The sequence below is a fragment of the Phalacrocorax carbo genome, chromosome 10, assembly GCF_963921805.1.
Source record: "Phalacrocorax carbo chromosome 10, bPhaCar2.1, whole genome shotgun sequence".
Classification (NCBI taxonomy): domain Eukaryota; kingdom Metazoa; phylum Chordata; class Aves; order Suliformes; family Phalacrocoracidae; genus Phalacrocorax; species Phalacrocorax carbo.
Window position 1 is genome coordinate 22178415 of NC_087522.1, and position 27954 is coordinate 22206368.

A 27954-nucleotide genomic window follows, 5' to 3' on the forward strand; every position below is an offset into this window, starting at 1 on the left:
CTTTTTCTAGAATATGCTATTATTAAGCTGTAGATTCTTTATCACATCATTTGATACAAAGATACCGTCTGTTAAGCCTTGTAGTCTTGAAATTCAGTTATTACTGACATATGATTTAAATGCAAAATTAAAATTTTGCTAATACTATTCAGCATCTCAACTGAAATGGTTTTAATGAATTAATTAAATTACTAGATTTATTCATAAAATAACAAATTGTAAGAGTGGTAAGAACTGTTGTGATGATAGATCTTCTATCTTAAAAAAAAAAAAAAAAGGAACAAGTATTTCCTAAATGAACTTTGACTTTTCTGTGATTCTCTGAGTTGTAGATGATTTAGCTAACATTTAGAATGGGTTGGAGGAGAAATGTTATTGATTTTGACTTATTTTCTAATTGTTTTGCTATTGGTTTTGTAGGTCTTCATGTACGATTAAGCAAGACTGGAACCATCTCAAGATTGCCTGAGTTTGTTCCTCCTGTAAGATTTTTCTCTATTCCCCCCTCAATGCTTCTTGTGATTTATACTCTGGGAAGGAAAAAGTCTAAAATTATACGCTCTAACTTTCATGGCACACGCACAAGTTACTTTGCAGCTGTCAGTGTGTATTTGTTCATTAGGACTTACACTTTAAAAATCATTGACAGACTTATTTTTGCTTGATGTTTTCCCCCCTCTTTTCTTTTTTTAAATTCTAGGAGGAATTTCAAGTGGAGCTGCTAATAGAATATCCCTTGCGATGTCTTGTCTTGGTTGCTCAGGTTGCTGCAGAGATGTGGAGAAGGAATGGGCTCTCCCTGATAAGCCAGGTACTCCCTACAATATTCAGTAATGAGTTGGTCCTAATGGCATATGCAAGTGTTTCTCACTAACACTCCCAGCGGTGGTTTCATCCAGTGCAGAAAGAGGTCATGGGGGTCACTCCTACACTAAAAAAATGTTACTAGGTAGGATTTTAGATGACTTGGTTTTGCTTCCAGCTTCACCAGTGGCTTGCCTCCCTGTATTAGGTAAGTATTTTGATCTCTTCCAGCTGTTTCTGGCTCTGTGAAACGGTATTAATGTAACTGACATCTGTTGTAAACTAATTTCAGATCTGGTGAAGAAATCGCTGCATAAGTGCCATTAGTACTGTTGCTTATAACATAAAATATTAGAAGAATCTCTTAGTGTATGGTAATCATTATATGCAAAAGTTAAACTATTTTGACGTCATACTAAACTTTTGAGTGCCGTATAACTGCACATAACAAACGTTTTATAAAACTTGCAGGCTTTTTTTATTGCAAGAATAGAGGTTAAAGGAAGAGTCTACCCTTAAGTACTGGTATTTTGCCTGCTTTAGCTTCACTTTTTTTTTTTTTTGACGACAGAAACTTTCTGTGTTTGCCTGTCAGTTTTAGCTGGGATAGAGTTAATTTTCTTCACTGCAGCTGACAGAGTGCTGTGCTTTGGAGTTAGTATGAAAACAATGTTGATAACAAACAGATGTTTTGGTTGTTGCTGGGTAGTGGTTGTACTAGTCAAGGGCTTTTCCAGCTTCCCATGCTCTGCTGGGTGCACAAAAAGCTGGGAGAGGAGGGGGCACAGCTAAGGGAGCAGATTCAAACTGGCCAAAGGGATATTCCATATCATGTAACGTCATGCCCAGTATGTTAACTGGGAGGGGCTGGCCAGGGGAGGGAGGCAGCAATCGTGACTCAGGGACCAGCAGTGTCAGTTGGCAGGTGGTGAGCAGTTGTATCATTTCTGTTTCTGGTTTTTTCCCTTTTCCTTGGATTATATTATCATTATTGTTATTATTATAACAATCATTATAATTTTATTTTAATTATGAAACTGTTCTTATCTCAACCCACAAGTTTTGTTTTTTTTTCTTTTACTCTTCTGATTCTCTTCCCCATCCCACAGGGGTGGGGGAGTGAGCGAGCAGCTGCGTGGTGTTTAGTTTCCAGCTGGGGCTGAACCATGACATTACCTTTCACAGGACCCTTTGGTGAAATCAAAGTAAATATTGGTAGCCCCCTGTAGAACTGTCTCTCTGAGAAGTGGGGTAGGAGAAGGAGGGTGTTTTGACTTTAATCAGTAGTAACCATTAGAATTATGTTGTCTTGGAAGGGGGTATGAAGAAGTAAGGCATAGACTTTCTCTAGATAGGTGAAAAAAACATTTTTCACTTCCATTAAAGTACGCATTTGTTTTGAAAGAGACATGGGACTTTCCCTTACTCAGGGAAGGTGCTGTACAGTTTAGAAAAGCCTCAGACATTAGGTGGTGCACATTTGATAGTGCATTACTTTACTTCTCTACTTAAATTTTGTTTTCCTGTTTCTCAGGTATTCTATTATCAAGATGTTAAATGCAGAGAAGAGATGTATGATAAAGATATCATCATGCTCCAGGTATAATGTTCTGAATCATTGCTTGCTTGACTCATGAAATTTCCATGGAACTTCTTTTAATTTTAATTAAATTTGTTTGATTTTAAAATATTTTTCTTGGTAAAAGAGTATTTTTTTATAATGAATGAAGAACTGTAATAGTAACTGATGTTCATATTAGTTTGGCTGTTTTGATAGATAGGCGCATCTCTTATGGATCCAAACCAGTTTCTCCTGCTGATACTGCAGAGATATGAGCTTGCTGATGCTTTCAAAAAGATCAGGCCCACCAAAGATCAGGTAAGCAGCAAGTATTTCTGCTGACTAATCTCTTGCTTTGGGTTTATGGAACATTCATAAGAAAAACTAGCTACTGTTGATAACTGCATTTTTATGATCACACTAAAAATCAGTCAGTGCAGGACCTAGTGGTTAGATAAATGATTTTCTATTCAGATTTTGTAGAGGCTTACTCAAGATTAGCAAATAGCTTTTGCTCTCTTTGACCTTTATTTCACAGGGCATCTACCAAAATCCACGTAAATGACCTACCTATAAAATTTCTATGTCTCTTAAGCCATATTATGCGTTCTTATTTTGGCTGGAAGTTTCTTGGATTGTTGTGTTACTTCTTGAGGCTTGAACTTCAATATAATCCCTCATTTGGGATGTATTTCTAGCTGTTCTTTTCCTGCATGTGGATCTTGCACTTCAATTACAGAATATCTCCTCTACAAGTGCAGGCATTTTTTTCCAGCTTGTTACACTGGAGGTTTCTTGCTACAGTACAGTGCTTCAGGGAAGTAGTGCATCTGAAGGTTGTGCTCAGTGTCATTTGATCAATATTCCTGCTTGCTTTTCTTTTTTTAAACCGTTTTCTCCAATTCTTGTAGGATTTGATCAAACAATGTAATGTGTTAATAGAAGAGATGTTACAGATTCTCATCTATGTTGTGGGTAAGTTTTCTTTCTCTCTGTTGTAGTAATGGTTTATTACAGTTTGATGAAACCGGCATGATGACTTTACTTAACATAGATGGTATGGAGGATGCTGGAGAATCCCTGTTTTAGATGGTTCAGTAACACAGGTATTTGTCAACTGGAAGCAATAGGGGTTGCATAGAGAAAAAAGCTGTTAGATAACTTCATAATTGGCTATTAAAGTAGAATATGAAGAGAAACTCCATCTCAGCCCATTTTATTAGGAAGCTACGCTAAAAAACATTTTTCTTCTCAGACACTTGGGACAGGTATACGGCGAATGCAAATTTATACTATTAAATATCCCAGCAATAGCATTACCTCTGCGCAAAATTCAGAATTGCTTTATGATTGTCATATTTGCCATTCTTCTTCTTTTGATTCACTCTGGTAGGGGAAAGATATGTGCCTGGAGTGAGTAATGTGACAAAAGAAGATGTTATCATGAGAGAAATCATCCATCTGTTATGTATTGAACCAATGGCTCACAGTGCAATTACCAAGTCCTTGCCTGAAAATGTGAGTCTTAGTTTATTTACTTTTTTTCTTAATTTCTTTTTTCTTCTTTAGCTTCCATGTCTTTATATGGAAGCATTTTATTTCTGATATGAAGCTCAAATGTTGGTTTCAGAGTTCCAAAATAGCACAACAAAGGGGCTTACACACTGTACTGATGCAGAGGTAGATGTCATGGATTCAAGTATGGTCTAATCTGGAAAGGCTTGTATGGGCATTGTGCTTTTTGATGAAGAGGTGGAAGTTTTTAGGATATTCAGCTGTAGTTCTCCTAGATTTACAAAGAGAAGTTTTAAAATTATTTTCTGTTTCGGCCCTGTAGAACCGTGCAGCTGGATTCCATTCTGCCTTCTGTACCATCAATAAATTTGATCCCTTAAACTTGTGCAGATCCATTGGAAGTTAAGTATTGTACAGGTCCATTGGAAAGCATAGACTTCCATTCTGTTCTATTCCAACTGTTGAAAATTCAAGCAAAGGAGTGGGATGTGGATGAGATTTTACAGTCTGTGCAAGTTTTCCGGGCTGGCAATCAATGCAAAAAACTTCAGTTTTATTGTAAATTAAATAGCCCAGAATATTATCAGAAACCAATAATGGGTGACCCACATTCACTGTTTTAAGAGACTAAGACTGATTTTTGCCTCCATTGAGGTCGGGAGAGGCACTGCTCTGTTTCTGGACATCAGCTCTGTTATAAATAAAATTTTACATGGTTGAAAGTATTATCTGTCTTTGGTACTTCCTTGTAACTTGTCAATTACGAATATCTGCTTTCTGAATAACAGTAGGCAAAATATATTAATTCATGACAGGGGAATTGATCTAAATCTCTATGTCTATCTTTGTTACACCTAGCATAATACTGAACATATTTGAATCATTATATATTTATCCCAAACTAAATTTTTTACCAGGAGAACAATGAAACTGGCTTGGAGAATGTAATTGATAAAGTGGCTACATTTAAGTAAGTTCTTAATATTGTTTTATAACTAGCTTGAATGTGAAATAAGAACTCTTAGATTATATGGGTTAAATAAGCAGCACTGTACAGTCTCTATTCAGCTAATATTTTCCTGTCTTGAAATATATATGCTTTCAAATATGCATTGGAAGGAAAAGCATATGGGATATCTGAAACTACTGCTTCTCTCCTTTTGCCCCCCTCTTTCTTCAAATTCAGTTTGAGGAGTCTCAGGAGTTCAGTAATCTCAGGTCCTAGTGGGAAAATCTTCAAAAGGTCCCTTTATTTCCTTAACCTTAACGACTCATTGTACATTTGACAGTCATCACCTCATTACTGGTTTAGATGGTATTTAGTTGCTAACTTGTTGTAACTTTCAGATGGGAGTTAATTTTTTAAACACATATACATATATGAGATATATATGTCAATTAATGTATATCAATTGCAGCAGTTGAGAAGAACTAGTTCAAATGTCTGCTATTTTTGCAACAAAAATGTCTTGTAACTTTAATTACTTTAGTATAGTTTAAACAAACAAGAAAGCCACATGAAATATAAAATAATCAAGGGCAAAAGTAGGTGTACCTGAGAATTTTACTTTGGGAATTATATGGAAGGTTCAAAAGATCTCACTGGCTGGAAAGTAGCTGTTAGTATTATTTGTTTCGTACCTTGGTTAAAGAAAGCAAGAATTCTGTACAATAACATCCGATGTCTGAAATTCTAAGCCATAAATTTAAAAATAATTTACCTGCTATATGTTGCACTGTGGATAATATAGACTAGAAATATTTTGCTGATGGGTAGGACTTACAGTAGTAAAAAGCCTTGAAAATTGAAGACTGATAACTCTACTCACTTTATGCGCTTTAAGTTAATGAAGCAACCATCCCTATTCCACTTCTTATTAGCATTTCCTTAGAAAAAAATCTGTTTTACTGGTTTGTTTACATTCAAAGATGTGCTGAACACACATTATTAGCCTGTATGTCATGAAATATTCTCTGTAAGGAAACCGGGTGTGTCTGGCCATGGAGTTTATGAACTGAAAGATGAATGCTTGAAGGAGTTCAATATGTTCTTTTATCACTATACTAAGACCCAGCACAGCAAGGTAAGCAGTGTAAGATTCACTCTCAAAGGTTATAAAATAGTACATACTTATCAATGTCTAAAGAATTTTGCTGAATCTCAGAAATTAATGGAATCTAAAGAAACCAATTCAGTAAAGAGCATACACAGCTAACTTCAAAATGAAACTTCATTAGAAGTGAAGACTGTTAATACAAATTGACATGGTATAGTTTGCATTAGTATTTTCCCTGTGATGTCTTCTGTATTAACTCTGTTAACTGTTTATACTAAGAACAAAATAGGGTAAGAATTGTCTTTGAAATGGAAAACCCCACACTTTGCTTTTGTAACTCTTACTGAGGAAGCAAGCCTGTCCAACTATTTATCCCTACTGCAAACTGCAATGCAAAATGCAATATTTTTAAACAGATTTCCGACAAGATTCTAGTTACACGACCAAGTATTGACTATGTATCTTGCCACTTTTGTAGTTTAGGGTTTCTCATTCTTTCATTGTGCACTTCTGTAGAGATGCTGATATAACAACACTACTTTTTCTGTAGGCTGAACATACACAGAAGAAAAGAAGAAAACAAGAAAACAGGGATGAAGGTAAAAATTTGAAACTGATGACTCAACAAATGTGACAATTCAGTAGCGTATGTAGTTGTGCATACAAAATGAACTTTAGGAGGTGTCTTGGGACTTACATCATGGGTACTTGAGTTCATATTAGATTTGTTGTGATGGGTAGTAATTGTAATTAATTAGCACCTGACGTTTCCTTCTTTAAACACAGGCTAGGAGTTTTGAAATTTTTAGTTTAATTTACACGTAGACAAACATGGCATAGTACCCACTGACAAAATGAACAACTTAGCTGTTGAGGTTTTTTTGTGTTTTGTGTGGGTGTTTTGTTGTTTTTGGTGGTTGGTTTTTTGTGTTGGGTTTTTTTTAATGGCAGAGTAACTAGAAGCCAAAAGCTTACTTTTTGTGAGTAGTTTCTCTAGCAAAATGTTGAGACATAGTAATGCCATGTAGAGAAGGCTGCTCCATGAACTAGTGTGTGTATCCATTCTGTAAGTAGCTTGAGACTTTCTTAGAAGCTACAAATCTATATATATAACATTAAACACCCATGTTTCTACTATAACACAAATGTTATTTCCCTTTTGAGTTTTCTTTTACCCATTCAGGTCACGAGCATTGAGTTAATTTGAGGAAGACTTTGTAAATGGAACAAATAAGTACAATCAACAACTTAATAAAATAAACTATCACCTGCTTTTGTGAGTTGTAGCAGATATAATTATTTTTCTCTTCCCAGATTGCACTTCCAGTTGAATACCTTAATCTTTACTACCCTAAAGCGTATTTTGATTTTTGTGTAATGAGGGGCACTACGCCATTTCATAGCTAAGGTGCTTAAAACTCATTCTGAGTAAATTTTATTTGCTTTGAGTTCCTTTTAGTTAAAAAACTGTGGAACTGGAAAAGAATAAATTGGCGTTGTCATTTAGGAGGGACACAGTTAAATCAGAAATCACGTTCTCTTTGAAAAAATTCAACCTCCTTTGGTTGTAAGTAACTCAGAAGATTGACAGCTGGAAAATAATGAGGAAAAAGAAGTATCTTTGGATTACTTCTGGTTTCTTCCTCCACTGCTTATTTTATATAGTTGACAGATTTTCAACAGTATGTTCTTAATTTTTTTTCTCCCGGTTCACTTTAGCAACTTAAAATGTTAGCAGGGATGTTTATTTTGTAGAACTTCTTAAAAATGCAAATATTTAGGTGTAATTGTCAGAAACTCACATTCATGTAACCAGACAATACAGTACCAAAATACAAAGATAACTGTTTGCTTCGATGTGTATTCCCCTGAGGCTACCCATTTTGTTACAAATACTCTGTGCATATGCTTGTTTGTGGCCCGTGTTGTCTTTGTCAATAACTCTTTATAATTAATTCAGTTTAAATTGTCAAAAGATCGATGGTTTCAAAGACATTGCATTCACAGACGTTTTCTGAAAACAGGCATTCAGGTACCAAAAAAAGATTTAAGTTAATGCTCCCAGGTAGGGAAAGGCTGCGGCGTTAATTGAGCTGCTGTTACTAGATTCCAAGATTTCAGGTGGCTTCTGGGTGGGATGCCATACCACACAGTTTCAATACTAGCTCAGAAAAAAATTTACGTAGCTAGAAATTATTGGAATGCCCCAGTAGAAAGAAGAACTTACTTAGAACACCAGCCATATTAGGCATGGCACACTGTAATGTGAGACACCACACTGCTCAGTCTTGTTTAACGACTTAAAAACTTTATCTGATGCAAAACACAGACACTATATGCTTATTAGTGATACATAAATGATAAGGCAGTGCAAAGTATTAAAGATTTCCATTTACAGGTACAACTAAGTCCTTGTGATTGCTTGTTTAGCTTAGTTTTCATGTGCTTTATATCAGAACTTAGTAAAAGTAATTAGTTTTGCTGAAGAGAAAAGCTGACTTAGGTGAACAGTTGTGTTTGAGCATGGTTTTATTAATTTAATGGTCCAGTCGTTCTTTCACTGGAGTTAGTATGTTTTGTGCTCTCTACTTTTTGCCAGCAACCTTTGAGATGCCGGTTTTTTTAATATATTTGCACATCTCTGTTTTCTAGCACTGCCACCACCTCCTCCTCCAGACTTCAGTCCTGCGTTCAGTAATGTGGTGAGGATTCTGAACTGTGATGTTATGATGCACATACTGCGGACCATTCTTCAGAGAGCAGTAGAACTGGAAACACACTTGTGGACTGAAGCTATGATCCAAATGGTATGGTTGGCTTTGGTTTTTTCCTATGGTCATTCCTGTGTTGACCATATTAGCTGCATATGATAAGATCGAACTGTGTAAAGGTAAACTTTAACTTTGATAAGAATTTTTTTGTCTCCAAACCTGCCTTTATAAATCCTACCATCAAAGAAAATATTTCTAATTATTTATCTCCACTGTAAAATTGAAATGTGAAACACAACAGTATTAAATGGGGTATATTCTTCAGTTTTCTATTTTGCTTCCCCCCCCATGTTGCCTCATCACTGAAGCTATTTCAATATGTAATTCTCCTTGCCTGATCTTTATCTTGAAACTTCATGTGTAAATAAGTAACCCTTTGAGAATCTTAAAGAAATTGGAGTTGCTTCATCTTATAAGCTGCCAAGTCTCCAAATATGTAAATGTCTTTGGGGCCTCAGTTATGAAATAATATAATTTTGTGAGTATTTAAACATCCCATTTTACCACAGTGACTTTATGGGTTTTCTGTTGTTGTGGGTTTGTTTTGGTTCGGGTTTGGATTTTTATTTTTATTTTTATTTTTATTTTTTAAAGGAATTAATGACATTGTTGAAGTTGGTTGGGTTTGTGGTTTTGGGTTTTCTGGGTGGGTGGTTTTTTTTATATATATATAGCATTAGGACCTGAATTTATAGACTGGTTGAATTAGTCAGTTTTGTTAATTAGAGTGCATAGATTATTAAATTGCCTTGCCTTACCTGTTAATCTTTGGATTATGGAATTAAGCACGTATTTGTAGATTTTTGTATCTGCAAAATGACAAGACTCATGTTACTCATGTAAAGTGTGTGCAAGGTAATTAATTTTAGTGCAAGTAATATGCAGGAAAACTATATTTCGCATTGTTATTTCACTTTTCATGTATCATCTTTGCACTCTTCTCATTTCTGTGTTTTATCATGGGTATAATAAGCGCACAGCACAGAGGTTTAGATTGGATATTTGCAAGAGTGGTCAGGCATTGGCACAGGCTGCCCGGAGAGGTGGTGGAGTCACCATCGCTGGGCGTGTTCAAACAACTTGTAGACATGGCACTTGGGGACATGGTTTAGGAGGCCTGGGGGTGTTGGGTTGTCAGTTGGACTTGATGATCCTAGAGGTCTTTTCCAACCTTAGTAGTTCTATGAACTATATTAAACATCCTTATTTTATATGCCAGTTTTCCAGACCTTGAACAGTGAATGAGATGTAGTATTTTTGTCTCTTTTAGGTGCTTCATCTCCTGTCCTTAGGGTTACTAGAAGAGAAGCAGCAGTTACAGAAGTCCCCGGAAGAAGAAGTAACCTTTGATTTTTATCACAAAGCAACACGTACGTTTCACTTGCTTTAAAAGGGCAGAGTAAATTAGGCTGATTTGATTTTGTAAGGACAAAAACAAACTAGAAGAAAGTATTCGGTGATTTTAGTCAGAAAGGATTTACTTTTTGCTATAGAATTAAAACCTGCTAATTTTTTTTTTTTTTTAAATAATCAGGAAACCAGGTTTGGACAAGCTTCCTTTGTTACTAATTGCCAGATACATTGGAGAGGAGATATGCTTCTCTTCCTGGGAAAGAAATGGAGAATACTAGTGTTAGATAACTGAAAATGGTTATTTCTTTGCAAGAACATTATTGAAATGGAATCTAATAACTCTTTGAAAAATGACACTGGATTTAAGTGAACTGTCGCCATCTTTTGTACTCCTGAGCTGTGCAGTTATTGATTTACTTGCAAGTAAAAAGTCTTTTACTATGGCAGTGATAATAGAAGCAACCCTTGGTGGCTGTGAAGTGTGCTTTGTTTTTCCCTGTTGCTTTACTCTTCCAGTTCTCTACAGAGCACTTCCTAATCTTACATTCAAAACTAGTGGGTCAGAGTTGGAATCTCTATTTTGTAAATAATCTTCCATCTCATCTAGAGTTTCTGCTTCATTGTGTAAGAATAAATAAAACAAATTCCATTATCAAACAAAACATAATTGTCACTTAAGAGATGAAACAGAAATAAGAATTGTGAAGTAAAATCATGAAATCATAGAATTGTTTAGGTTGGAAACAACCTTTAAGATTGAGTCCAACTGTTAACCTAGCACTGCCAAGTCCACTGCTAAACCATGGCCCTAAGCCCCACATCTACTTGTCTTCTAAATACCTCCTATGTAAATAAATAAATAAATACATAAAGCTGTTGAACTGCCTATTAGTTAATCAGAAATCTTGTGTAAAGAGATTCACATGTCACTGGGTTTGAAAAACACTCCCATTTCACATTTTTTTAATTTTAATTTTTTTCTTGAGCAAGAAGTATTCCCATCACACTGAACATATTTCTGTTTATGAAGCTTCCGTCAACTATAGGAATACACTGAAAGTAATTACAATTGAGAGGTTAGTGAATTCTTAGCTAGCTTTAGTTTTGCACAACCAGAAAAACCAAAGCCCCATTTATACGTAAGGGATGCAAAAACATTAGTCTTTTTCTAACGAACCTCTTATTGAGAAGTGATTTAAAAAAAATAAATTTTATTATGTATTTGTCTCACTTCTGAAAATGTGCAAATTAATTTCAAATGGAAAGTACTGCAAAAGAAATATAATTGAAGAGAAGAAGAGAATGGTCTCAATTTTAAAGCATGCTTATGTTAGAGAATGGCGTAGAGTGTTACGAACTGTTACCAAGGTGTGAGGAAGCAAGTAATTACTGTAATGATAATATTTTTTTGTGAAGGAAATAAACTTGTGCACTCTAGGCTGTTTAGCAAACTTATGTAAGCTATAAGAGCTTTATTGTTTCTTGAAGTGAAAGGCAGTTCTGGTTTTGTCTGTACTTCTGCTCGTGGAAGTAGCAAAACTTATTGATCAACAAGGTGGAAGGATTATATTACATTTATCTGGAATAAACACGTGAAATTAAACCAGAAATGTAACTACACAAGTTGTGTTCATATATGTGTGATACAGTCAGCAATATTTTAAGGCATGCTCATGGTTGTAAATATATTAAAATGTTAAGTGGTTGGGGTTTTTTCCCCCTGAAGACCCATGCGTTTGTTTTTTTCTCTCCTTTGTAAAGGAATGGGGAGCTCAGCCTTGAATGCTGTGAGTGTGTTAACGCTTCTGGAAAAATTGAAGCGAGTTCCGCAGTTAGAGGCACAGAAGGACACAGTCAATTGGATACTGCAGGTACATGAGGGAGACAGAAGTATGACCGGATTCTAGTAATTTAGAAAGCTTTTATGAAAAATGTTATGATTCCTGCTGCAATGATTTCTTGAGAAGCTTAATCTGTTAGAGCATTTTCCCCCACAGATAAGATGGTTTCTTGAATACTGCGTTAACACTTACAAGTCATTGTACTTGCTATTGCTACTTTCAAGTATTGGGTCAATTTTTGCTTATATAACTCATTCCAGTAATGACATTTTTATATGTAAACTTTATTCCTCATACTTCTGTTGCAAAATAACAGGAAGTGCTAAGTAAAAGTTTATTAATTGGGATAGCATTTTAGAGTCTGCTTGTATTAAGACCTGAGTCATATGGATCTAATGGCCACATTGTACATTTGACATGTGGAATTTTTCCATCCAACTCCCTGCCATTACTCAGTAAGAGATGGGAAAAAACTTCTAGAGCTGTGACACCTTCTCTAGCACAGGAGGTTGCTGCTTCTGTTTAGCAGGAGTACTACTGTCCTGTTCTATTTTGGGCTTCTTGTTTTAGGTGGCAAACGTAGAAGACTGCTCTTGGAAAAGAGGGTAAAAATACAGAGTAGGGTTCCAAAACTATCCTCGGCTACTAAAATTGGACTATCCTGGTACATTAGGGAGGCAGGTTTGAAAGATTTTTTGAGAAGTTATTCTTCTAAAATTCTATGGGCAAAAGTAAAAATGTACTTTAAAAAGTACATATAGTAAATGTAGAATATTTAATATTATAAAAAATTCCAGATGCTTAGTAAAGTAAAGATAGCTGGAGAATGTAGTAAACGAAAATAGAAGGCTCAGTTTTAACTAATTGGGCATTCTGGCAAGCTTTGTATTCCAGATATTTTTGCATTATTTTAGCGACAGTTTTGATGGGATGATCACATCTCACCTACTTGAAATAAGCTAGCAATCTCTGTCCATTCTTCTGATGTACAGATGCACAGATGCTTTAGCTGCTTAGCAGTATTAATGCTAGAAGACTGGAAATTTTGGAATAATTTTACTTTCCTTGACACTAAGCAGTGCTGGTCAGGTTCAGGATACAGACACAGCAGTGTTACAGGAGTGTGCATACAGCCTCAATTAGAGGTTTTTGTTATCTAGGAGTATGGCAGTTGGTTTCATCCATTTGAAAATCTGAAAATAATGTGAAACTAAATACCAAGAGCTTTAATCCTGTCTATAAGAGCCAAGTTGCGTTTTATTTTTAACATCTATGTCTCTATTCCTAGATGTTTGACACAGTGAAAAGATTGAGAGAGAAATCTAGTTTGACAACAATAGCAGCTACACCAGGCTCAGAAGCTACAAAAGGTGATGAGGTAATAATAAAAAAAGTTCAGTGTAAGCCTTGTATATAATGTTTTGAATGGCTGTTTTCAAAAAGGTGCCTAAATTTATTGTTACCTAAAATGATAATTTTTAAAATATTAATTTCTGATATATTGCCTACAAATAGGATTTAGGTTCCAAGATTAATATTTTTAATAAATGAAGTCTGTGCTAAGCATGGTTGATGGAATTATCAGCAGCTAATGTGGTTTTGGTTGTACTTCCAAGTGAAGCAACTGAGGGCAGTGAAGTAGTAATTTGTGTTCATTTCTCCATTTCTTGTCCTTATGATTTGACCATCTTTTCTATTATGTTGTCATTGTGCAATAATTAGAAATGCAAATCCACTTGAAATAATGTCTTGTAATTTACATGACCTGCAAAGCAGATTAACCTCTTGGTCTTGATTGTATAAAGACATCAGGCTTAGGTGATTATTCTGTCTATCAGCCTCTACTCCCTTCCCTCAAAATAACTTTTGAATCCAGTGGTCAAATGACACAGTGAAATGGAGATTTAAAAGATTACTGCAGTCCCAAGGTTGGTTTGTTTGTTTTTGTTGTTTTTTTTTTTTTAATTGGTGGTGAATAGAAAAGAATCTGATTACCCTTTAACAGTGTGCAAAGACAGGCCAGTTTGCTCTTACACGTTCTGTTTGGCAACAGTTTGCTGCCAAACAATCTCTTGGCTAGTCATTGCATGCACAACTCTGAACTTACCACAGCATATGCTGTGTTTCTTTTTTGAGAGAAGTGTCATATGATATCTGGTAAAGTAAGGGAACAAAATACAAAAGTCAGTAAGAAATGAGACTCTTAAAGTTCCACTACTTGTGGAGCGATTTCTTGTTTCATTTCCTCAAAAAGTAACGGTATTGTGAATGGAAGCAATGTGTAAAATGTTGATTTTGTGCCTTAAGAGGAATTAGGTTCACTATGTTGTCATTAAATCTGTGTTTTTTGAATTTTAAGTTTCCAAAGTATGTAAGTACTGTGTTTATTTTTTCAAAACATGATAAAAGAGGAAATACTGGAAGAAGAATAGTTTTCCACTCTACAGTAAAGAGGAATTGGGGAAGATACAATCCTCAGATGCATAAAATGCTGCCACAAAATTTTAGGAACAATCTGTGTAGTCCATAGATAGTTCAAGATAAAATTTTCTTAAATTCCTGTAAGTTAGATACTGAATACATGGTAGGGGTTTCACATATGGGGGGAATAACAAATCACTAGAGGAGATTTGTGATATTCACCTCACTAAAGTTTCTTAAGAACAGACAAACACCTGATTAAAATGAATCGGGTATAATTGGTCCCATGTTTGGGCAAGGGATCATACTAGTGACCTTTTGTTGACCCTCAAAATCTGTTTTTTCTGACTACGTTAATGAACCTAGTTGATATTTAAGATTTTAGTTGTGCATTTTTCAGATAGCAGTTAAGGTTGGGGGTTTTTTTGTGTGTTTGTTTTTTGAAGTGTTATCAGTTAAAGGAATTTGATGTGAGTGATCAAACTGCATATCGTTGGGGGAAAGATTCTTCTCATTTTTTGATGTTCTCTGTTGCCTGTGATTTCTTTATTCTCTCTTATTTTAAGACACAGAGCACTCAGGATAAAGAGAAAGCTGAGCGAAAGAGAAAGGCAGAAGCAGCTAGATTGCACCGTCAGAAGATAATGGCCCAGATGTCTGCACTGCAGAGGAATTTCATTGAAACCCATAAGCTCCTGTACGAAAACACACTGGAGGCACCAGGGAAAGAAGATGATCTTATGGAGGAAGAAAGGTAATCAAAAACAGACATCCAGAGTTCTGGGGGAAGAGCTCATGACCTGCTACATAAGTCATTATTATGGTACATAAAAATTTTGAAAGTATGTTCACGGGACCGATTGTGTCATCCCAGTCAGCAAACTTCTGTCTCTATTTTCTTTTTAAGTCATCTTCTGTTACAGAATTATATGTAAACTAGCATGTGTATGCTAAAGAACACACAGTAGACTTTGTAGAGCAGCATAACATAAATAAGAAAATTATTTCTTCAAATGGTAGGTACTTATATTGTTAACATTTGGACAAATGTCATTAGAAAGCTGCTGAGTTGACAACGCTCTAATTTTGGAGGTGACCGTCTACCTTATATGAAAATGTAGGTATTTAATTTGGGAAGAATCTGAAAGCCAGTACGCCTTAAGGTTAAGTTGCAATGAAGAAAATAGGGTTCTTGTAGCTCAAGTCGCTGATATTTCTGTTCCTTAGTTGTAAAAATCTAATTTAATACTGAAGATGTTTGGTTCATAATTTTGTTGGTATGGATTGCTCCTTTCTGGAGATGCTTCTACAATATGGTATACCTAATGCAAATCACAATTTTGGTCTAATTGGGGCTGCACAAAACTAATCGGGGAAAATAGAGATATCTGCTGGAAAAAAGTACAGATCACTTCTGTGTGCTTTGATCTTCAATAAATCATGTTCTATAAATCATAGTTGAACTCTGGAATAAGGAGCATTTAAAAATATGTGGAAGTTTGTGTCATAAAGCATTGAATTTAGGTAGTGTCGTTCATTTTCTGTATGTTTTCTTCAAGAATGGGAAAAAATTTTAATGCATCTCTAAGATTGAAATATATTTAGTCCAATCTACGTTCAATAGAGCTCACTGAATTTCGTGTGATCTGAATCCATTTCATTGTGTTATTCTACGTTACCTGGCTTCCTCTTTCTATTTTTGAAGAATGCTGCATTTTAGTAAGGATTGAGGTGTTTCTTCATTGTTTGGTTGTCACTTGGTTTTGTGAAACATTTTGGTATAAATCCAGAAATGTTAGCAGTGTACGACGTTTTTAGATGCCTGGAATAATCAATTTGTTTAGAAAAAGCCATCTGATTATTTTATATTTGTGTCACTTATGGTCTTACAGCATGTCTTCGGCGATTGATTACTCCAAAATTGCTTTGGGTCCCAAACGAGGTCCATCTGTTGCTGAGAAAGAAGTTCTTACCTGTATTCTTTGTCAGGAGGAGCAGGAAGTAAAGTTGGACAGTGCTGCCATGGTATTATCTGCCTGTGTCCAGAAATCAACCGCTTTAACTCAGAATAGGAGCAGAATTCTTGAACATTCAGGGGGTATGCAACTTTTGTTCTTTTAGAGTACAATCAGTTCTGTACCTAGATCTCATACCCTTTAACCCTAATTAAACTCTATTCAGTCATATTGCTAAATGGCTTACCCTACTTAATAAAAAGAAAGTTAAAATGTTTAAATTGTTCTAAAATCCGTGCTTTAAAACTTAAAAATGAGAAGCATATGAAGATTTGGATTTGTCCCTGGGAAATAAGAAAATGCTTTAATCTCACAAGAAGATGTTATAAAACATCGAGGTTTGGAAGGAATGGTGACTCTGATAAAATCCAGGAATGTTAACAGTAGAGCAGCAAACTTTCCCAATATAGAGGAATTACATTAATATTGTGAGAGGCCAATATGGCAGCCTCAGGAGGGTTTGGTTGGGGGTTTTTGTTTGGTGGTTTTTTTGGTGGTGGTGGTTTAGTTTGGGTGTTTTTTTTCCCTGAGTCCACGAAGTAATAAAACCAGCAACATTAAAAAAAATACAAAAGTATAAGCAAGGATCATATTATATAATCTGAGGAATTAAAATAATTAATACAAGAGAATACTACAGAAGATTTAGAGTTGCATAATAGCATATTGCTGGCAGGAAACAAAGGCCAGCCAGAAGGTTTTTTTTGTGAGTAATAGGTGAATAAACATGAGAAAGATTTTGGGCAGTTACTTAAGGGAAAGAAAGAAAATGGGAAAACTTAAGTACTCACTGACTTTTTTGCCTTCTTTTTGAAACAAGAAAATTAGCAATAATTCAAGATCAGATGCTTGATAGCTGTTAGTTTTAACAAGAGAGAAATACAGTCCAGAATAGCATAAGAGAAGTTGAAACAATATCTAGGTAACTTCAGAGTATTCACCTTGGCAATTATTAAATTAATATTGAAAGATTATCAGAATGATTGTCTTCAGTATAGTCTTTAATTATTTTTTAAAATACATAGAAGATAGTTGAGCTCTTGGAAAGCTAAGCACGGCAAAGAAGTGTATGTTTTAAAAAAAAAAACACCAAAAAACCCAGAAGTGAAATAAGAAAGTACTAAAAATCTGAGTATTCCAGCCAGCCTGGATGCCCAGAAGTATGTTGGATGTTAGTAATTATTATTAGTTTGTAAGACAATATAAAAAATAAAGAAGGACAATACAGCAGCAAGAAATGTAAAAAATGGATTTGTTGAGAAAGGAACTTAGTAAGCCACCCTCATTCTTTGACCAGGATAGCTGGTTTTATGGGTAAGGAGAAGGTAAACTAATTTATTATCATGTTTATTAGATTTTTTGACTCTGTCTTGCTTGATACACAGCCTAGGCAAATGCTGTTAGGGCAAAATCACCCCAAGGGTGGATACAGATCTCATCATAAAACCACTAGTTTGATTCAAGCATGCTACAGTATTAAATAATAATTAAAAGTTAAAAGTATTAATTTTTTCCCTGTAAATGAATTGTTTATTTTAACACAGGTAAAAATCTAAATAGCTGTAATTTATTAAATATTTATTGATCAGTATACATTCTCTATGTATCTGTTCGTATCTTCTTATAAAGCTGAGTCAATCATTTTTTCAAACCCTTCTTATTCAAGCTAACTAATATATAAGGAATAAGGGTGCAGTGTGGCAAGATAAAAACTGGAGGTCTGTAAATGCTCTCAGGATGTTTCTAGTTGCATGGCAAAGATGTTACAACTTGTAGTTTAAATGCCTACTTACTTTCAAATATGTTTGGTGGTTTTTTTGTGGTGGGTGTGTGGTGGTTTTCTTTTTTTTTTTTTTGTTGTCCCCCCCATTTTGTGACAGGATATTTTTACGTTGTGGTCAGCTCATAAAGCAAAATGAACCCCGTGCCTTATATTTTAATGACACTACTGTCTAGCAAATAACTTTAAATTCTGTGTTTGTGCAGTTCATTATTCCTGCTTTAGTTTAGGAGTACGCCCTTGCATGTTATCAGATAGAATTCTAAAGCAAAAGGAAGTTCATCATTGCTTCTTACTTCTCCAGGATATACCCTCTTCTATTACCCTATGTTTCACTTAGTAAGATGTTTTGTGTTTCCTCCTTTGTGTCATTAACAAATACTGAATAGTTTTAGACCCAGGACAGGCTCCTACAGAATCCTGTATGATCCATTTTTCTTTTTGACAGCAAACTACTGATAATGGCAATTTTGAGCCAGCTGTACAGAATTTTTATCTAGGCCATGTACTAATTGTATCCTTTTTTTTTTTCCCCCTCTCTTCTGTGGTACTCTGAAGTACAAATTAAATCCTCTGCTTTTGTAGTCAGATACAATTGGAAGCTTTCTACAGTGACATGTTGGGCTATTGAAATGATTGAAAAAAGAAAAGAATTAAGTTCCTTTTCCTAAAGTCACTTCTGGATATTATTTATAGCACTTACTCTCTACTCCTTGGTCCTCTGGAGATCAGCAGTTAGAAGTAGGCTTGTAAGAGTTTTTTTCCTCTGAAGATCTAAATAAGTGGAAAAATGCTGTTCCCACAGCAGAAGTGCAGAAAGTGGCAAATCAGTGTTATACTAAGGTTCACTTCCTTATCTCAGTCTCCATTTGATTTAAAGCAGCTTTGCTACTGTCAAATGGAATTATATTTTCAGTGCAATTTGGGTGACAGGTTTTTTTGTGTGTGTTTTTTTTATTTTGTCAAATTCAGATATATTTGTTCAAAATCATAAAGAGATGAGGTTTGGCAGATTGCTGTTATTCAGTTCAGTATTAGATATCTTTAAGGGGAAAATGGAATCTTACTTTGAGTGCATATGCAGCACAAAGACACCGTTATATTCTCTTAATGTTTTTGCTGTTAAGAATTATGCAAGATTAGTAAAAGATAGACTTGACTTTGTTACTCAGCAGTGCTGTTTGTGTCAGTGGTTTGAAAATATATGGGATTAGTTGGAGAAATGCCTAATCTGTTTTAGTAATTTCATTTTCTTTCACTTAAAAATACAATAACAAATACATTAAAACTTCAGTGGTAGTGAATCCAACTGCAGAGCTATTCCAGCGTTGAACATTTTTCTTAACCAATTTACTATTGTGTTTTGATTTTGTAATCTTTTTCATCATAATTAGTGGAAAGCCTTCAGTAGTTTGAGCGAGCTCTGTCTTACAATTGCTTTGCTGGATTGTTGTCTGGAAGAGCTAGGCAAATGGGATTTTCATGTGACTGTGGGAAAATAAAATCTGAAGACTTGTGTTCTGTGCACACTGTTGTTCATTTCTGTTCATACTAATGGGAAGTTACATTACTGTTCTTTCAAGAATTTATTTCTGCTGTGTCTTTCTAGATACGTTAGATCCTCTCTTCATGCATCCTGACTTACCCTGTGGGACCCACACAGGAAGCTGTGGCCACGTGATGCATGCAGCCTGCTGGCAGAAGTAAGGATGTGTCTTTGCAGCCTTTTAATGTGGTTTTTTTTTTTTATTAATCTGTTTTCCAAAGCATTTAAGTGCACACTGAAAACATAGTACAGTAAGTGGATATTGAATTAAGGAGTGAAAACTATTTGTACTCATCTGAAAATGAAACGTGACACAAGAGAAGTTTTGACCCGATGAAGAAGAAAATCACAAAAGTTTTTAGTGCCTTCTGTGACCCAAAGAAGAATCTCTAAGAGGTTACTAATTTATGCAAATAAAACCAATGAGGTAAAATTGGCCAAGAATAATAAACCATATCTAGTAGGCTTATTTTTAGCAATCCAGTCAGAACCAGTAGGAATCTTCCAGGTGAGTGTTACATGACAGCAGTACTTTGACTCTGAAAGTCTGTCATCGGTCAGTACTAGGTGAGGGATGAAGCTGACTTATTCCAGTGAGTCTTTAGGTTAAAATCTGGCATTTAGAATAGAATATGAATGCTTAAATCTACCAATATTTTTTCTGCCACCACTTCCCTATTGGTGAACAAACTCTTAATAAAAGGTAAGAGGGAAGAATTGGAAGAGTACTTAAAAACTTCAATAGATTTCTATGGTTGGGGGGGGCACAATTTATACCAAGTGTGTTGGATTAGTATGCAACCTAAAATATTAAAAGACCAATGCTACTTCGCTTGCAGAATATAGTCTTTCTCATTGCAGCTATGTTTGTAGGATTAAAGAGAAGAAAGCTAATGCTCTTTGGATTTGATTCCACATAGGTCTGGCAAGTCTAAACAAGCTAAATAGTGTGAGAAAATAAGAGAAATAATCTCACTGAAGTATTATCAACAGATAAAGAGAGTCGGGTCATGCAGTTGCAAGCTACTTTATATTGTTTTATGATGTAAACAATCTCTCGAGGTTTGCTGTTTGTACTTGTGCCATTTTACTTCAAAAAATCTGAGTAAACTTCTAGTGCTTATTTACTTTTCTATACGTATGTATATATATTTTTTTAATAATAAGACATGAGTACAGAATGAATAGGTGCACACACTTAAAATGATACGGAAATATGTTCCTTGCGTATAATGCATCTGCTCTTGGCAGATCCATCTACATCTGCGTAGATCTAAGTAGTGCAACATTGGAGCTCAGTTCCCTTGCTCTTTTTAAGAAAAGATGACTTGCTGTATGGGTAAATGGCATTAAAATGGACAACAGGCTCTTCTCATACGGGATGGCATGGAAGGTTTGAGTATAGTCTTTTATTTATTACATAACAGACATTCTAACTTACTAATACTCCTCCAAACGATGCCTGCCACTTTTCTAGAGTATCTGTGCAGCCTAAAAATACTGCAAAATACTCTATAAAACAGTTTGAGTTCAAATGAATGGAATATCTTAGTAGTTGCCATGTATGAGGAAGAGGAGTTGCTTGCAAAAACATAGTTGCTTGAATGTGGGGAAAAAAATGTATGTTTTTGTTGATTGTAATGTAATATTTTCCTAAATATTGTGTAATCATTACAATTTCTGCAGTTCCCCCTGCATGTACACTTTCACTTATTACATAAGTGGGATTTTATTTTTTTCCCTTAAAATGTATGATTTAAAGAAAAAAAAAAACCACCAAAAACCTAGTTGTTACCTTAGTGTGCAAGTTAAATAATTTCGTATGTCTTCAAGATCCTACATACCCCATCTGAATATTAGTACTGAATTTAGTTGCTTGTATCCAGGCAAGAAGATTGGTATGTTGGATCTTATTGTTCCTAATAATACCACTGAGACATTAATGAAATTTGAAGGCTTACTGCATCCACTGGGGGGGGGGGGGGATAGGAAAAATGAAACCTGTAAAAAGATCATAGCTAATTCTAATTGCCTTTTGAGTTCAAAATAGCTCAAGTAATATAAATTATCCTCTTTTCCTGTTAAAAGAAGGCTACAGTTTCATTGTCTAGTCATGAGGTGCAGTCATTGCCATGAATAGCTGATTATTCATTCATTAAATGCTACTGGTGGTTTTCCCTAAATTAAATAAAAATATGTACAATCCCTGTTTCAAACTTACTGCAATGAGTTGCATATGAGAGATCTTTAGATACAGTGTTTCAGTGTGTTGAAGATGTGAGGGAAGAGTAGAAAAGATAAGTACAGCTTGTGTGTAAAAATGTTACTGAAATGTAAAAGCATCTTAGAAGCAAGGAAAAGTTGCCATCAATTTTGCGTGAGTGGTGTACCATGTAGTTCTGCATGAGTTCATCTATGTGCTCAAAGGTTTTATTTTCTTTTCACATCCAAGCATGTGAAGGAGTTATAAACCAAAGGAAAAGACTTGTTTGTTGGCTTGGATAGGTATTTGCCAGGTAATAACACTTTTAATTACTTGAACATTTTTTTTCATGTCACATTTTAACCGTTCTAGTTTCTAGTAGTTTCCTTTTCAATGTTGTAGGTACTTCGAAGCCATGCAGCTGAACTTCCGACAACGTCTGCATGTTGAACAGATATTTGACTTGGAGAATGGAGAGTATCTCTGTCCACTATGCAAATCTTTGTGCAATACTGTGATTCCTATTGTTCCATTGCAGGCTCAAAAAATAAACAGGTGAATTTCCATATTGCATAGCCTTTAATTAAAGTAAAAATTACTTTGAGGCTGGTTGGCATTTCAAATTTTTTGAAGGAAAGCTTGGACAGTCCTTCCTAATATGTATAAAAAACTGCGTATCTCCTTATTGACTATTCAGCCAATTATACTGCTTTTTTTTCTTTTATAAAAGCATTTTAGGATTGGCTATTTTTGGGGGGCTGATATCAAATGAGAAAGAACCTAGATCTAGCATTTAGCCTAATACTTCATTTTGTACTGTTTGCTCAAAATTTACAAAGCTAGTAAAACTGCAAATACTGAATTAATGCATTTTTTATCTAAATGTGTCCTCTCTTTTTAAAGATAGGATTATTCTTTGAGGGTTTAAGTAAAACCTGCTTTCTCTTTCTGTCTTCAGTGAGGATGCGGAGGCAGTAGCTCAAATTCTGTCCCTGGCTCGGTGGCTGGAGATTATCATAGTCAGGATATCGGGCTACAGTGTGAAAAATGCTAAAGGTTTGTTATCTTAATTTTGAAGCTGTTCTGTGGGATATCTAATATACCAGTACATGTTTTAACTAATACCAACAGAAAACTTCAAATAAAGAATACATTTTGCTATCAATTGAGACAGGATCAAATAAACCTGGGGATAAAGTCATAGCCCTTTCTGAGCTGATGTCTTGATTTCACAGTGCCCTCACCAACTTTCTGGTTTCTGTTAAGTTCTTTCCATCTTCCCTGAGGAAGAAAATTGCATACATTTGAAGAGGATAGCCACCAACCAACAACACTCAGAGTTAATTAGACTTTTGTATTGATGGCAATGTAGTAAAAATGAGAAAATTAAATTAAAAGGGCCAAAAAAAGAGCATGTATGAGTGTTTAGAAAATAGAAGGAATAGAAGGTACAGAGAATCAATGTATTCTTTGCACTCTTATAACGCAGGAAAGTTCTCTTCCCTCACCAGCAAAGCACTACTTTTAATCCTCATACTTCTGTGAATAGAAGAATATGTTACTTAAGGAGGAGGGTTATAAGACAGTCTGGCTTGTGAGGCCTTTTTAGAATTATTGTCAAACCAGTTTAAAATAAAAAGAAGTGTCACTTCTGTTAGACTGCTGTAAAAACTGTAGCAACTTCTTTGTTTTTAAATGTGGATCTAATTTTTTTTCTGAAGGAGAGAAACAAAATCTTCCAGCTTTTGCCGGCAAGGGAATGGGGAACTCTGCACTGGAATTTCATTCTATCCTTAGTTTTGGAGTTCAGTCCTCGTAAGTGTTACTGGAAGTGCTCTCTGCATTATGCTAATTCTCCCTAAAATAACCTAGATCTACGTCAGGATTTGTATCGAAGGAAAGGCAGATGATTTGTTTGCTTATACTTTTCCTTAAGCATTCACTGAATATCAGATCTATACTGAGCTAGATGGTCCTCTTGGTCAAATCCAGTCTGGTAGTTCTTGGTACAAAGCCAGGAGCCTGGAATCTAATCCACAATTCCAGTGATTTTGGGTCGCTTCCTTGTGCCTCAAGGCAAGTTATTTAATGTCTGTCTCCCTTCATTTTCCTGCTATATATATCTGTTTCAGGGATAGAGTTCACTTGGTTTTGGATGCAATAATGTCATACAGGTTACTCAGAGGAATGGGGCTGTGTTGTCTGTTACTATTCCAGTAGGCAAAAGTGCTTTTCCATTAAAAGAGAATGAATAGATACTTTTCAAGTGTACTCAGCTGTCTTTCTTTTTAGATCACGCTCTTAAGTATTCTACTTCTGTTACTTCTGACTGACATCATAGTTATGCACAGTACTTCTACATATCTGCTATTTGTAAAAATGTTGTCAAAAGTTGAATCAAATTCTTTCTTGATACCTGAATTCCATGGGAAAGATTCTTTAGTTAGCACTTAAATGTTGTGGTGTTTAAGTATGAGCCTGGCTAAACCCCAAAATCTGCGGTACAACTGTTTTGGCTGAACTAATATGAATGTCATATATTTCTGTTACGAGGTTTTGTGTATGACTTTGAAGAAACACAAGCCATTAAAACTTTGTGTGTTTGCCTAGGCACATTTCTGTATATAACTGTCAACTGAAAGGAGCTTAAATGCTAAAAAATGTGTTTTAAAACACATTTGAAATGTTTTTCTATTTTTAGTGTAATATGAGATGGGATGTATTTTCATTTCAGCACTTATCATTACACTTGCTTGCTCGTATTTGTTTTTTTTTATCATGTTTTACTTTGATTTGTATGTTTGCATTTTTTGAATGTGAATTATAGTATAGTATACAGAAATAGACTCCTTCCAGCCTGGCAGCTCTTAATCTCTCAATTTGTAGAGCCTGTTATGTCAAGTTACTTGTTTACTACTGGAAATGAGTAAATTTCTTTCTTCTCTGTACAGACAGAGGACCTTTGTATTCAAAAATTCTTTCATATATAGCTTAGATCTTGTTAGTGATTGATTGACTGGTAAGTAATAAGCACTATTAATAATTCAGACTGAAATAATCTTGGCTTGCATTTGCAGAGCCAAATACTCAAGCAGTATCAAGGAGATGCTTATTCTCTTTGCCACCACCATTTATAGAGTTGGGCTAAAAGTTGCTCCAAACGAAGCTGATTACCGGATTCCTATGATGACCTGGAGCACATGTGCTTTTACCATCCAGTGTATAGGTAAAAAATAATTTGGGTTTATTTCTTCTCATGACTTGAAAATCTTACAATTGTTTGATTGTATAATTTTATGCAGTCTGATTGTATGAATAATAATAATAATAGTACTACATGAATAAGAGCAATGTGTAATAATATAACAATGTATATTACATGTAATTACATATATAATAATAGAATTATAATCTATAATCCAATATAAATAACAGGATATTTTTATTAGATGGTAGTTTATAAAATATGGTATGGAATGCCAGCATTGATGGATTTAATCTGAGAGAGCAGGGAGTGATCATGTTCCATGCTACTAATTGTAACATTAAGCATATTCAATGAATATCTTCAGCCTGCCAAAGATCATGGACCTGCAGGCATGTCCTCCGCAGCTAAACACCTATCAACTACGAAATGGTACTCCCTCTCTCATTATTTCTTTTTGTCTCTATTCTCAAAGAATTCTCATGGAATTTCTAGAAGAAGTATGGTCTTATGTATTCTGAAATTGCTAAGCAGATACCTGGCAGGAAAAAAAAACCCCAAACCCAAACATTCTCTGGTGTGGCTCTCTTTTTGAAGGCAAAATTATTACCATAAAAAAGACTGCATTTGGGGGGGGGATAATGTACTTGTTTAGCAGTCAGTCTCATTTCATTTTTGTACTATAAACGCAAAGTAGTTTGTGTAACAAACATGAAGTCGTAGATAAACCTATAGTGGCTTCCAGGCAGGGAGAGAGGCAAGAGAGAAGTCTGAAGGAATTGTGAATGTAAATACGACATGCCTAGTATGCCATTTTTTCTTGATGAAGCTGTTGGAGGTACAAGTGTAATCTACCTTGAATCTAAAGTGGGCTTGACCCAACTGGAATGTCAAGAGTTCAAAAGATTTTTAGGAGGATTGGGAATATTCTGATAATGCAGGAATGGTCATGAAAACTGATTGCATCTGTTTAGTGTTGGATTTTTATCAGAGTTTTCACATGGGTTGGGAGAGGACTGGAGGCCACCTAGCTCTGTTAACATTCATGCATGTAATGCGATTCAGATTGTTTTCATTTGATACCTAAAAAAAGACCTTGGTGGCTGTCAGGGATGAGGTTGCCAACATATGTATAATGCAATTACTGTTATCATAGATGTGATATTGAAGGCTGTCAGAAGTAGAAAATACAGATGCCTTACCATGCCAAGATTGTAAAACCAGAGGGACCACTGTGAGTCTGACCTATCCTAGGCCACACCATTTCCTTGGACTCATTTTTGTTTACAATTTCATGGAAGCCTGCTCTATTTGTAAGGCAAAACTGCCTACACAGGTTCGAGTATGCTGGTTTTGTATCTAGTCATAGGGTCCATTGTTAAAATGATAAAGGGCATGTATCTAAACTGCCTAGACAAAGGAACCTTAGCTACCCTTATTAGTAGAGTCTCTAGAGGAGGTTCAAAGCATCATTGACCCAAGGGATGTGAATTGCTTTTATTGCCAAGAGCCAGACACTTAAAAATACAAATCTGATTTTTTCTGAGTTTCCTTGCCAACTCCACATGTTGTATGTTAAACTGATGTATAGAAGTACTAAGTGAAAATACTGTGATTTTTTTTGTTAGAGGTGGTTAAGAAAACTCAACCAACCAAACACAAAACCAAAAACCTCCCAACAACAAAAAAACCAACATGAAAACAACAAAAAAATTTCAAGATCTTGAAGTATACTGATTAATCTTTGGAAAGTGACTAAAGTACAAAAACATCTGAATTTGATACCGTTTTACTCAATTGAGTTAATCTGGGTTTTTCAAGAGAATTCTCTTATCAGAATAAAGCAGAGCTTTAAAAGAAATACATATTCTAAGAATACATTAATCTTGGACTAAGTATATTCTAACAGAAATGTTATGTTAGTACCTGTAGAACAAAGCAACTTAATTTTTTTGTGTTTAATTTTAAGAAAACCTCTTGGAAACAGAGGGCAAGCCTTTATTTGGATCTCTACAAAATAGACAGGTATGGGCAAGTAAGAGATGCAATACATTTCAAACAAAAAAGTTTATATATCTAAAATGCACATATAAAAAACTTACTGTTAAAACTGCTATCAAGATCATTCTCTGAGCAATAGCCCTCAAAATGTTTAGATTGATGGCATAAAGAGTATTTTGGAAGAATAATGTTTCTACTTATACATGGAAGTTCATATTAAATTCACTTATCAATGTGTGTTCTGTTTGTAGAAGTAGAAGCTTTATTTCACTATTATATCTTTCCTTTTTTCCTGTGCAATCATTTTCTCTTGCCCTCTAGCACAGTGGCCTTAAAGCATTAGTGCAGTTTGCAGCTGCTCAGAGAACAACATCACCACAAGTCCTGATTCAGAAACATCTGATTCGTCTTCTAGGAGGTATTGTATTGTATTCCTTTCCGACCTTTTGTGTTGCAGAAGTTTCTGTTGCAAAATGGCACATGCATTAATACAGCAAAGAAGCAAAGGTTAGATTACTGACAACAGTGCTAACTTCAATTTCGCTAATGTTACCTGAAAGGAGTATTGCTTGAACTTAAGTAATCAATAACTCTGTTAAGCCAGCCCTGTGTCACTGAAGTCACTAAAAAAAAGTCCTCTACCCCAGATGACCTAGGCCTGGAAATAGTCAGATCTGGAATATTTACTGTTGGTTAACAATCTATTTCTGGCAATGTTCAAAATGACTCAAATTCTGTTCTAGACAGGTGGATAAAACCACAAAACAGGTATTCCTCCCTCTTAATTGTGAGACTTCATCTGTTTAGTACTTTCAAAAGGCTGCTTGCAGCCTAGTTTGAGATACTTTGGTCTCAAGGAGACCTAGTTTGAGATACATAGC

The 27954-nt window shown here is 35.1% G+C and overlaps 1 protein-coding gene across 2 annotated transcripts in view; it reads left to right on the top strand.

The window, feature by feature from the left end:
• Window positions 1-27954, top strand: part of UBR1 (ubiquitin protein ligase E3 component n-recognin 1) — a 77717-nt gene that overhangs the window by 37353 nt on the left and 12410 nt on the right. For both annotated transcript variants that reach the window (XM_064462422.1, XM_064462423.1), the window contains exons 16-37: window positions 421-482; window positions 701-811; window positions 2339-2404; window positions 2582-2683; window positions 3277-3340; window positions 3759-3883; window positions 4798-4850; window positions 5862-5964; window positions 6488-6536; window positions 8590-8744; window positions 9979-10078; window positions 11823-11932; window positions 13191-13280; window positions 14890-15077; window positions 16216-16421; window positions 19728-19821; window positions 22270-22422; window positions 22826-22923; window positions 23589-23682; window positions 24945-25093; window positions 27042-27097; window positions 27395-27491. In XM_064462422.1, coding sequence (XP_064318492.1) covers window positions 421-482; window positions 701-811; window positions 2339-2404; window positions 2582-2683; window positions 3277-3340; window positions 3759-3883; window positions 4798-4850; window positions 5862-5964; window positions 6488-6536; window positions 8590-8744; window positions 9979-10078; window positions 11823-11932; window positions 13191-13280; window positions 14890-15077; window positions 16216-16421; window positions 19728-19821; window positions 22270-22422; window positions 22826-22923; window positions 23589-23682; window positions 24945-25093; window positions 27042-27097; window positions 27395-27491 — 2325 coding nt within the window. The remainder of the gene's footprint in view (window positions 1-420; window positions 483-700; window positions 812-2338; window positions 2405-2581; window positions 2684-3276; window positions 3341-3758; window positions 3884-4797; window positions 4851-5861; window positions 5965-6487; window positions 6537-8589; window positions 8745-9978; window positions 10079-11822; window positions 11933-13190; window positions 13281-14889; window positions 15078-16215; window positions 16422-19727; window positions 19822-22269; window positions 22423-22825; window positions 22924-23588; window positions 23683-24944; window positions 25094-27041; window positions 27098-27394; window positions 27492-27954) is intronic.